General features: G+C 32.0%; 1 protein-coding gene across 3 annotated transcripts; it reads left to right on the forward strand.

The window, feature by feature from the left end:
• Window positions 1-6,850: 6,850 nt before the first annotated feature.
• On the forward strand, window positions 6,851-10,031 carry LOC132188578 (FCS-Like Zinc finger 8). Of its 3 annotated transcripts, none has more exons than XM_059603077.2 (3): window positions 6,851-7,024; window positions 8,219-9,356; window positions 9,459-10,031. In XM_059603077.2, exons 2-3 carry the CDS (start codon window positions 8,314-8,316, stop codon window positions 9,607-9,609), a joined length of 1,194 nt encoding a protein of 397 aa, XP_059459060.2. In that variant the 5' UTR covers window positions 6,851-7,024; window positions 8,219-8,313; the 3' UTR covers window positions 9,610-10,031. The 3 variants fall into 3 exon arrangements, with proteins under 3 accessions (XP_059459060.2, XP_059459059.2, XP_059459058.2); XM_059603076.2 differs by having other exon boundaries at window positions 8,237-9,356; XM_059603075.2 differs by having other exon boundaries at window positions 8,265-9,356.
• The last annotated feature ends 2,630 nt before the right edge of the window (window positions 10,032-12,661 follow it).

Raw genomic sequence — 12,661 nt, forward strand, 5'->3', positions numbered from 1 at the left:
AGAGTATACACACATGCCTAATTTGTTGTTTAGGAAAATCTATAGTTTAAGGAGTATACACCCATGCCCTTAGGTTTGCAAACATTAAATATACTGGTATGATTAAAGCATTGGCATATTGTTATCTTAATTAGTTTGATTAGTGGTGGATATCAAAACCTTAATCCTTTTTAGTTTTCGTTTATCTTTTATTTTATAATTTTAATTCAATCATGACAATTGAATTTTATCTGTTAATTAAATAGGAAATTAGTTCTAAACATAATTTACCAATCCTCGTGGGAATGATCTCGTATTTGACTGCTATATTATCGTTTGATCTTGTACATTTGCGAGTAAAACATACCAAGTATTTGCCTATTAATTTATATGAGTATTTTGCACAACATGTCCAAAACAATGTGAATTTTCTTTCAATAACCCACTAAATTTCTAATTAGCAATTTTCATCATCTTTTACATTAAGTCTATTTACCTAACTCCATTTAAATCTTAATAAAATTGCAAATCTTGTTTATCCTTGATCTTAAGATCACCTTTATTGTAGGGTATAAATTTTGGCATATTACTAAAGATCAAATCATCAACTCTTCGATCAGTTACACCTATTGATTTATGTAGGTATTTTGCACAACATGTCCAAAACAATGTAACTTTTCTTTCAATAACCCACTAAATTTTTAATTAGCAATTTTTATCATCTTTCACATTAAGTCTATTTACCTAACTCATTATAAATCTTAATAAAATTGTAAATTTTCCTTATCCTTAATGTTAAGATCACCTTTAGTGTAGGGTATAAATTTCGGCATATTACTAAAGATCAAATTATCAACTCTTCTATCAGTTACGCCCGGCCATCATTATCACATTTTCTGACTATGCTATAAAGAGAGGAAAGCATCAATAGATAAAAGTACGCGATTAATTGCTGAATATACTATCAATTTACTAAAAGATAACTGACTTTACCATTGAAAAAAGAATTTGTCGAAAATACTCCAGCGTGTTCTCTTAACCCTTTGTTTGTCTTAGAGCTTATTTGGGATTGCGTTTGAGAAATAGAGCTTTTAAGCGAAAAAAAATTTTTGGGCAAAAGTTTCATTTTTAAGCTCTTTTTTTTTTTTTTTTTTTTCTAAGTATTTTTTCGCCATTTTTAAACTTTTTAAACCCTTAAAAATGTTTTTTTACCAAGCGAGTACGTTTTTTTTTCAAATAAATTTTTTGAGTATTAAAAGTACTTTTAGACCCCTAAAAGACAATCTCAAATAAACCTTTACAAATCCAAAAGGGGCAGCATTCGGAAGACTACCAGTCCCCCTTTAGGTTTTACCAAACGGGAACTGTTTTAAAATATTGAACTCACAATTATACAAAATCAAAGCTATCCAATAATTCACTCCGACCTGATCCCAAAATAAATGGCCCAGTCCTCGTGAAATCCTAATTATTATTTTTTGTCATTTAGTATCTGACACGTGTCCGGCTGCAATAGCTTCAATCCCACTCACTCGGGCACCCCGGCACGTGATGTAGACCCACGTATTATGAGCCCCATTCTCGACCGTCGATTGTCTGTCTGCTATCAGCGAATCTTCGGCTCATGGCCGTCAGATTGCAAAAAGACCGCACCACGCTAGCAAACACGTGTGGGTTATTTTCTGCTGTTAAAAAAATAAATCTGAAAAAGCTGACTCACGTTAAACGACAAAACAAAACTGTGAGTTTGTGTCAAAAATATATGAGAAATGATAACTTGGGCAATTTGGGATCAACTTTTTTTCTTATTTTTTAATTTAAAAAAATAATAAAATTAAAAATTAAAAAATTTTCTGAAAAAAATTGGTCATTATTATGAATAATTTTTTTAAAAAATACCAAATAAAAGAAGGACCAAAATAAAAATTATTGCTTCAAAAATGTTTTTAATTTTTAATTTTGTTATTTTTAAAATTAAAAAATAAGAAAAAAGTTTCAAAAGCAAAATACAGTTTTTATTTTTTTTTAAAATGCCAAAATAAATAATAACCAAAATAAAAATTATTGCTTCAGAAATTTTTTTTATTTTTTAAATTAAAAATAAAAAAGTCAAAAATTGGCCTAAAGTTAAATAAAATAGTTGTGCCTTTTAACCTTTTCTAAAATATATTTAAGGCTTTGTTTGGTAATGGGGATGGGGTTGACCCAAACACTGTTTATCACCGTTTCCCAAAAAAATTAACATCAAAACATTCTAACTTTTTCACTTTTAATATCAAATCATTCACTTTTTATTATTATTCAAATAAAAAAATCACTACAAAATAAAACTTTTTCACTTTTTTATACCACTTTTTCATTTTTTTTATACCAAACATTCTTACTTTTTTTTACATTAATCTACATTAACTACAGTGTTTAGGTCATACCATTTGCCAAACACCCCCTTGGAAGGGCTTCCGCTTCACTCTCGAGGAATCAATCCAGTTTACGGTTAATTCACGTCGTTAACTGGCAATTCCCTGCCCCACTTTTGATGACGTTGCAGACACGGTTTTGGTTTTGCACGATTTTTGGCATGTTTTATATTATTATTTTCAAAAAAAAATAAAAACAAAAAATAAAAGTCCACGTAACCTACCAAAAATTTACTAATATCCCTCCTAAAGGTACAAAAAGACAAAAATGATTACAAATTTTTGTCAATAAGACAAAAGTGCCCTTATAAATTTAGAAAGAAAAAAACAAAAATATATATATATATTTTTTAAAATTTCCACTCCTCCCTTTTCAAATTTTTTTTTGACTTTTAGTTTTAATTTTTTTAAGGGAATAGTTATTCCCTACCGTTTACCAAATTTTCAATAAATTTTATGTGGTATCAAAATAAATTCAAAAATTCTTGAGATATATCAAAAAAATAATTTAGTCCATATATTCAAATTCAGCCCACTAATTTAACGAATTTTATTAGTGTGAGATTAACTTAAATGCGACTAAGTGTCACAATTTTATTGGTCCTAACATTTCAATTATCAAAATCTGATAAGTCAATTAGCATAATTTGACGGACGGTAGGGACTAAATAGATCTTTTTGGCATACTTCAAGGACGTTTGAGTTCATTTTGATACCACAATGATCTAATTGCAAATCAGGTAAATCACAAAAACTGGTTTTGTATTTTTTTTTTCCTTTTTTTTAAATTTTATGGAATGTATTTTTGTCATTAGTGAGAACGTTGACAATTTTTGATAATTTGATGAGACATTATCACAATTTAAAACATTCATTTATAAAGTATAAAAAAGTCATGAAAAGGAATATGTTTGTGAGAAGTTTTTATAATCGCTTTTTTATTCAATTTTTTCGAGTGGACCAAAGAGAAGTGTTTGACTGTTACATATTGTGTTTAAAATAATGAGAACTCTAAATAATTTAACATAACTTATAAATTAAAAGACTAAATAGAAGTACTCAATTAGATATTGACTTTGGCTTAACCAGAATTAAGATTAAATAGATATTTTTCGTTAATAATTGTTGCTTTATATATGATATAGATTTTCTCCGCTCTAGAAGTTTATAAATTGTTATTTGTCTATTGACATGTTTAAAATAATTAATTTTTTTTAATAAAATTATAAAAAAAAATATTACATGTTCAAAGAAGATATGAATGTTTTATTAGGGCTTTCAAAACAGATTTAGGTGTTGGTTCGTGTTAATCCGGTTAACCTGTCAACCCGTTTATATCAATCTGAACACGACACGTTAATTAAACAGATAACATGTTTATGACCCGAACCCATTTAACTTTAACTTTAATCCTAAAAGTATGTGTCATGTTCGTGGTGAGTTCACAAGTCAGTCATAATTTTATAAACCGGATTAAAACAAATTTATGTTTATATAGCTCTTGTAAAAATAGTTCATTAAATTTTTTTTATAAAAAAAAATTAACAAAATGTTTTTTAATGCAACTTATCAACGATCCCTCAAATGTTTTTTACAAAAATCGTTGAAGTAAGATGAGGACCACATGTTTAAAAATGCTTTTCAAATTATTATTATTATTTTTTTTAAAAAAAAAAAAAAAAATCAGCTAATTACCAAAAACGTTGCCAAACGGGCCTCAGGTTGTTTGGCAATATCAAGAAGAAAAAAAAAAAAGGGGTGGAGGAAATGGAGCACACGTCGGTGGTGAAGTTACCGATAGGGGAAAAAAGAAAAGAATTTTTATTTAGAAAAAAGAAAAAAGAAAAAAATGGTTGGCCTCGTTAACCCCAACGGAAAACATCGCTGTTAGTGGGTGCAGAAGACGCTGGTCAGTTATTTTTGAACCAAGCAGTGGGTTTGTCTTTTTGTGCTGACAACCTAAAAAGGTAAAGAAACCAACTCTTCGGAAACCTCTTTTCTTTATCAAAGCAAATTTCACGTCTATTCTCATGGACCATTCTTAGGTCCAAGTGCTCCAATCACATTCCTCCATCCAACTTCAATAAAAAGCAATATATATATTGTAATTTAAATAAAAATTTTATACAAAATGATATCTTAATGTGCTTTACGTGCTAAATATATATATTTATTGTTAAAGTAATATTATATATTACATTCGTTTTATTCTATTTTATTAAACTGTCATGCTTTTTTTTTTTTTTGTTAAAATAAAATAAAATAAAAAGCTGATAGACACTATCACAATAATTTATAATGTTTGCTTGTATTATGTATGTTATCGAGAAGAGATATATTTTAGTTTTCCATTTTGTATTGTCATTAACCCAATTCAGACAAATTACAAATTCTTTAAAGCAGGTGAAGATGTAAGTCATTTGCGAATGTAGCTTGAGAGAACCCTTATTGCGGTCCAATCTGATGGATACTACCATTGGGAGTACGAATACCTTTATCAAGCATCTAAACAGACTTCCAGAAAAGCCATGGCGATTTAGATGAAAAGTAACAATGGAAAAAAGGTTTCCAAAAAGAAACCAAAAAAAAAAAAAAGAAGAAAAAAGATCTACTTCACTTATGAAGAGTTTGAAGTTTAACCGGATTGGGTTTAATAGAAAGCAATTCAACAACGTAACATAATAAAAATTCAAAATAAAAGACAGAATAAAATGTCCAAAAAACAGCAACGTCGGAGTTGTCAGAGACGCACGGGGGCACGAGCTAGTGAGGGATCCAGAAGACTTGCGAAGGTGGTGGATGGTGGTAGGGCAGCGAGGAAGAGGCCTCACTCGCCGGTGCGTGGAGGACGCGAGCTCGCGAGTAAGATCTTCGTAGGCGCGTGTTGAACACGCTTCGGCTCGTGGTGCTCAGATGGGGGGGGGGGGGGGGGGGGATGCTAGTGGCAGACGATGGCGGAGGCGGCCAAGAACCCAGTGGATTGGCTCGTGTGCATCAAAGACTTCTTGGAGTGGCTAATGATGGTGGTGGTCGGAGGTTTTGCAGTGGAGGATGGGGCGTTGCTATTATTGGACAGAGATAAAACAATTAAAGCGTTAGATAAGGCCTCCGAGGAGGCGGATATGGTCTCCAAAGAAACGTTAGATAAGGCCTCCGAGGAGGCGGATATGGTCTCCAAAGAAACGTTAGATAAGGCCTCCGAGGAGGCGGATATGGTCTCCAAAGAAACCTTTTTGGCCTCTAAAGAGGCAAGAAAGGGAAGGGGAGGGAGGAAAAGAGAAATAAAAGGAAAAGGGGGAGAAGGAAGCCGCTAAGGTTAGCGAGGAGAAGCTTGGGAGATTTATGGAGAAAAGAGAAAGAGAGCGAGATACAATTAAGTGTATCACTTCCAAACAAACTTTCTTCACTTCTCCACTCTACTATTGTGGTTGTTAGATCTAGTTAATAAAGATAGACGAAGATAAACGGAATTAACAAATTAAAACCTTTTTTTCTTTTGAAATTTAAATTTTTAATTGCAATTATGTCAATAATGTGACAATGTCAAGTCTTTTTAATTTTTAGAAGATGTCCCGATATTAAAATTATTTACACCAATTTTAGTTGAAATGGAGAGAATCTTTGCTAGCCATTCTATTTTAATCCTCCAATTTGTAGAAGAAAAGAAAAAGATCGAAGGGGATTCCTCGTGTATTTTCATTTTTTCATTTTTTTTTTTAAAAAGTCAACTTCTTTTCAAATTATTACAAAACTATTTTTTTTTTCATACATAAAATTTAAAACTTACTTTTACTTTATATTACATCAATAAATTTTTATCAAACAATCTCGTAAAGAGATATTGAACCGAGAGATGGAGAGAGCCCACATTTAGGTTGTCGAGGGAGGATTAAGATCTCCTAATTTTTTTTTTTAAAATTTAAAATTCTCAAATTCATAAATTTCAGTTGTCCAACTCATTTAAGTGTTTCAGAATTTAATGAAGAAGCTATTAAGTGATAGAAATTTAATAAGGTAGCTTTCTCATTAAATTTTGAAATATGGCTTATTTTAAACACTTAAATGAGATAAATGGCTGAAACTTATAAATTTAAAAATCTCAAATTTTAAAAATATTTAGGAGATCTCAATCCGTCGAGGGCTATTTCTTTTCTTTTACAATTGTCATTATTATATATATATATATATATATATATATATATATTAATTTATTTTTTATTTTTTTTAATCGTTGGGAAATCGGTGGCCAAATTTATATTGTATCACAATATTTTGCGTGTGAATTTATACATATTAGAAGTTGCCTCTTCTTTAACACCAAAACTGGGAATATACGTAGTTTTATACCATACGTTGTACTATACATCTAGCCTTGTTAATCATGGGAGAGAGAGAGAGAGAGAGAGGAGTATATCAGAAGCCTCAGTGCCTCTGTGTTTCTCTGATTTTGATGCATGCTGGAGCGCAAAAAAAAAAAAAAAGAAAAAATGGAAAAGGAAAAAATATAGAGAGAGGTGTGCTGGGCAAGTTATCATACTGTCAATATTTAACTTTGCTGCATTTGGGTTTCTCTCCAGAGTTTCAGCCTACAAACCTCATCTACTGAGTTTTGCAGGGGTGAGAACCAGGTGGGTTTTCTATCTTTTAGTCATTTTATCTGGCTTTGTTGCTTTTACCACTGATCCATTTGTGCATCCTTGGATTTTCTGGATCTCAAAATCGGGTTTTGAATTAAAGCCTGGATGGTTCATCGCTTCAAAAGTTATTGGTGTTTATATATATGCTTCTGAGGTTCATTTTGATGCATTCATGGAGCTTTCTGTTGTGCAAAATCATTCCTGTTTCGGTAATTTTGGGCACCCTTTTGATGCATTTGGTTGAGAGATTAATCAAATTTTGTGTTTGTGCCTGAACAAAGCTTTTCTTCCTCTTGATTTCTTCATCTCCTCCCGGGCATGTTTAGATGATGCATTTTTAATTTATTTTGGAAGATCAAGTGGGCATTGTGCCTTCATCATGCGTATAAGATGTATCTGATCTTAGTGTTCTTTTGACTAGATATTTGATCAACTTCCCAATATGGGTTCTTTGTATTGAGCTTAATGCAGTAATGAATCTCGGGTTTCAGAGCTTTTTTAAATGTTTCTATTGGAGTTTCTCATCTGGGTTTTATGGGGTTTTTTTTGGGGTAATTATAACCGGGCAATCTTTCATCTTGATCATTAATCTATGGTATCTCCATTTGCTCTTATTTCCGAACGTTTTGTAGAAATTTCTAACTTGGTTATCTAGATTTGCGATTAATGAGTTTATTTATTTGCCTTTTGTTTCTTTGTTGCATCCTCATGGTTTGAAATTTAAATTGTTTGTATTGAATTTAAAATCAGACAATGGATACTCGACTATAGGTCCTACAATCTGAAAACTTATGCAGGATGAAGAAATATAACATCTTTTGAATTTCTAATGCAAATTTAAATCTTTAGAACCATGAATTTCTAATGCAATAGGCTCTTTTTTCTAAAAAAAAAAAATTATTTTGAGTATTCATTGTCTGATTTTATTTTTCCCCCAGCTCCATTAATGGCTCTAATCAATTTGGGGCTTTTTTTGGTACTAAAGAATTATGATATGTGCTTATTTCTTATTTTTGTTTTGATAAGCAATATGTGGAAGCTCCTTTTCCACTTCTACCTGAATGTAAAATTGAAACTGTCCATTTGGGTAGCTAAACCGATAAGCGGTGTCTATCACATCTTGCCTGAACTAGTTCACAGCAGCTTGGTCTTTTTTTACTGTTTTTTTTTTTTTTTTCATTACAGTACTTTGAATTGATGCAGCAAGGAATTGCTCCTGTCTTTTTAATAGGACTGAGGTTTGTAGATAATGCTGAAGAAAGGTCATACTCAGTAGTCTAATGGCTGATTCTGCTCCCGAGTCTTTGCAATCTGATATATTGGGCCTGAGACATATAAGCAGCTCACTTTTCAGTATTCCTGGTTTCATTGTTGGGCTTGGTACAAAATGTTTATCAGAGTCTGACTCAGTTAGGAGCCCCACATCTCCTCTGGATTTGAAAGTTTTGTCAAATCTTAGTAACCCCTTTGGTCTCAGGTCCCCAAGAACACAATCTCAAAGTTGGCATCAAAAGAAGTGGGATTGCAATAAAGTAGGCTTTGGCATTGTTGATTCACTTGTGAATGAAACCAAAGCTTCTGTTGGAGTCCTTGATTCACCAAGGAGGAGTAATGTAATTTTCGGAGCACATTTGAAGACTAGTACTCATAATACCTCAAAGCATTACCTTGAGTCACTTCATTCTTCTGTAAAATCCAATTCTTTGCCTAAAAACTACATCTTTTCGTCGCCCCCTAAAACCAGGACTCTCTATCCCCAATTAGGTAGCAAAAAAGTTGACTTTGGAAATGAAGGTGGCCATTTAGAATCTAAACCAACTACAAGTATTACATCATGCTTGGTCGATTCCACCACGGCTTCATCCTTACATACTGGCTTAACTCAAACTCACAGTTTGAGTTCTATGAATTTTTGTTCAGAAAATAAGACTACCACAATGAGTTCAGGTCCAGTAATTAGCCATGGTTCAGAAGTTGTGAATTCTTTGGGTAACAAACCAAGTTCGCTTCCAATTTCGATATGCTCCAACCATGAACTTCCAGGTCCGCTTTCTGCAAGAGAGATAGAGCTTTCTGAGGATTATACCTGTATAATTTCTCATGGTCCAAATCCTAAAACAACTCACATTTTTGGTGACTGTATTTTGGATTGTCTCACAAATGAGTTGGCCAATTTTGGTAAGAAAGAAGAATCGGGGACTAACTCATCTCAAGTGGCTAAAAGCCCAGAAAATTTGACACCAACTCGCTCTGACAAGATTCTCAGCGTCTGCTACTCATGCAATAAAAGACTTGAAGAGGGGGAAGACATCTACATATACAGGTTTCTTTTCTCTTTCTTTTTTGTTTGTCGAAAACTCTCTTTCTTTTTCTAGTTCACTCCATGCCAAATTTTAAGTCTGTTGTCTCCTTGGATTTCTTGCAGAGGTGAGAAAGCATTTTGCAGTCTTGAGTGCCGTGCTGAGGAGCTTTTGTGTGAGGAATCAGAGGAAACTTACAATAACTTCGCCGAAAGCTCTCCCGAATCAAGCTACGGTGAAGATCTCTTCCTGATGGGTATGCCCTTCGCCACCTAATGAACTGTAATTGCTATCTCTAGGCTCCCATGTCCATGACTGATGGAGTTGTCACATGGGTGCACCTGGAGCATCAATTTTTGAAGAGCTGCCAATGTGAATCTTTTTGTAGCCATGGATGATCACAATCTACCTCATCCCATTTGCTAGTTGTGTTACTACTTTCGTGGTATTTGTAGCACCCATGGTAGTCACAGCAAAAGAGTTTTTTCATTCTATAAAGGAGACATATATATGGTCTTAGTTTTGTTATCTAGCTTTCAGTTTTGATTAGATGGGTTGGAAGTGGCCAGATGCCCTCGCCCCATCACTTTTCTTGTCTTCTGTTTTCCTGCTGTTGCCTTTGCTGAGGGTTCATGTAGTAGCTTTTGAACCTTAATGAACTCATTGATGAATGAATGCGGCATTTACATAACAAATGACTCTCTCTCTCTCTCTCTCTCTCTCTCTCTCTCCTTCATGTGTGCAGAGACATTCCAGAACAATGTAACACAAATCTCTGTTTGATATATATATATATATATATATATATATATATATATATATATTTGCCAAAGGACTTGAAAAAGGGACTGGACTGTAACTCTAGCAAATTCGATTGATGTAAGAAAAAAAGTAAGAATGTTTTGTATGAAAAAAAAAAAAAAAAAAAAAAATTTGTTATGTAGTTATTTTTTTATTTGAATAATAATAAAAAGTAATTGATGTAATATAAAAAGTAAGAATATTGGGGTTGATTTTGAGAGAGAGTAGAGTTTTTTTTTCAAAATCTTTTGGCAAAATAAGCTTTCTTTCCCCCTATTGAACTCCTGCAACCTCTCATAAGTCATCAACTTAGCTAATCATGAATTTCCAAAAATCTCTACTCAAAGTAAGCAACAATCTTTAACCCAAAGCTTCTATTGACAATCTCTTCCTAAAGCACTAAGAACACCATCTGGCACAAAAACAATCACATAACACATAAGGAATTTCATAAGTCGTTGTGTTTGGGGTTTGTTCGACAGGAGTAGGAACACTAGGGGTGCAAAGGCGGTTACGGTTAGCGGTTAGTGGCAATAACCGCTAACCGTAACCGCCCTAGCGGTTAGTAAATTTCACTAACCGCAACCGCTAACCGCCTAACGGTTAGCGGTTAGCGGTTAACCGCCGGTTAGCGGTTAGCGAAATAAATAACCGCCCGCTAACCGCTTTTTTAAAATTGAGCTTTTTTTTGGGCTTTTTGGGCTTTCTTTAGGTTTTTTTTCTTGTATTTTTAATATCTTCTTGTGCCCAATTGCTATAAAAAGAGCCCATATTGAAAAATCAAAAATATTTGACCCAAAATTTACATTTACTTGTACTTTAAAAAAATTTTCTTAAATATTAAATCATAATCGGTTAACTTTTGTAAAAAATAAAAAATAAAAATTCAACGCAACATACAAAAAAAAAGTTCAGAATTCAGACAACTGTCATAACATATAAAAAAAGTTCAACACAAAGCATATAAAATAAGTTCAAATGAAACATTAAATGATAAAAATAAAACATTAAAACTTTATCAATCCTCTCATTTGATCCTCTAGCAAATCCTGTGGACATCAAAAGAAGAAAAGTTATAATATTAATCATAATAATATTAAGGCACAAGCATGTACACATATCAAAACATGCTTAATATAATTGTATTGTAATTAAAATACTATGACAATTCAAAAAATAATAACATTCGTTACTAACAAACCTCTAGGCAAAATATGAAGCAGCACTTGAACTTGAAGGTTGAGTCATATCTATGAATAAATAATATATTGTTTAATTCAATTGAATCAATTGTGATTATCATTGTACATGAATCATATGATTAACTTGTAGACTTATGACTTATGAGTTATGTCATATTATATATGTATTATTTATTATTATATAATCATATGATTTAATGATCAAGTCATCATGTAATATAATCATATCAATTACAGTGATAATATATAAATTACTAAAATTATAATGATAATACATTAATACTTAAATTGTGTTTATAAGTAACACATTGGTCATTGTTTAATCCAATATCAATTACTTAATTTGATATTATACGAATCAAATCATCATTGTACATTAATAATATGATTCACTTGAAGTCTTGAATAAAGTATTTGAATTGTTATTGAATCATATGATTAAGTATTGATATTATACATTTATATTATTCATATACATATGTAAACTTATATAGACTTATAACATATATAGACTTATAAGTTTATAACATACATTGGAAATAAGTCTATAGATATTTAATTGTTGTATTAGTATGAATTAGTATACTTATGAATTATGTCATATTATATATGCATAATTTGTTATTATATAATCAAATGATTTAATGATCAATCTCATGTGATATAATCATATAAATTATAGTGATAATATATTAATACTCAAATTGTGATTTAATTATTTTTAAAAAAAATTGTGATTTAATGATCAAGTGATTATGTTATATGTATAAATATTTTTATAATTATAAAAATATATTATATAAAAAGGCGGTTAGCGGTTAGCGGTTACGGTTAGTAAACCCAATAACCGCTAACCGCTAACCGCTAGGCGGTTATAGCGGTTAGGCGGTTAGCGGTTAATGCGGTTAAGCGGTTAGAACGGTTAACGGTTAGCGGTTAGAGCGGTAAAAACCGCCCGCCTTTGCACCCCTAAGGAACACTATACGAAGTGACTCAATCTTAAAGGAATTCCTTTAATTTCCCGTGTGTCAGTGTAGTGCATAGTGTTCTATGCATCCACCAGTCAATATAAGTCATATCACCACCTTTTTTCTTGTGCATGCATTTGCATATCTCAATTGCAATCATGATATAAGCACATTGATCCTTCTTTCGTGTGTAATTATATCAACCTCATCATTCTTTTAGAAACACCAACTTAGTAATTAGTTTTCTTTTCAAAGCACTAACGTTTATGGACTGGTCTTGTTTACTTAAATGGGGCTTTTGAACCCCACACATGATTGCAAGGCAATGGTTAAGAGGACAGTAGAACCCAGGAGGCA

Source organism: Corylus avellana, chromosome 6, assembly GCF_965113065.1.
Source record: "Corylus avellana chromosome 6, dhCorAvel1.hap1.2, whole genome shotgun sequence".
In the NCBI taxonomy this organism is placed as follows: Eukaryota; Viridiplantae; Streptophyta; class Magnoliopsida; order Fagales; family Betulaceae; genus Corylus; species Corylus avellana.

Excerpts from the sequence above, each read along its gene's own strand:
- LOC132188578 (XM_059603077.2), top strand. The coding sequence starts at position 8,314 with ATGGCTGATTCTGCTCCCGAGTCTTTGCAATCTGATATATTGGGCCTG. Across the intron at positions 9,357-9,458 it reads GAAGACATCTACATATACAG|AGGTGAGAAAGCATTTTGCA; the intron begins GTTTCTTTTCTC and ends GATTTCTTGCAG.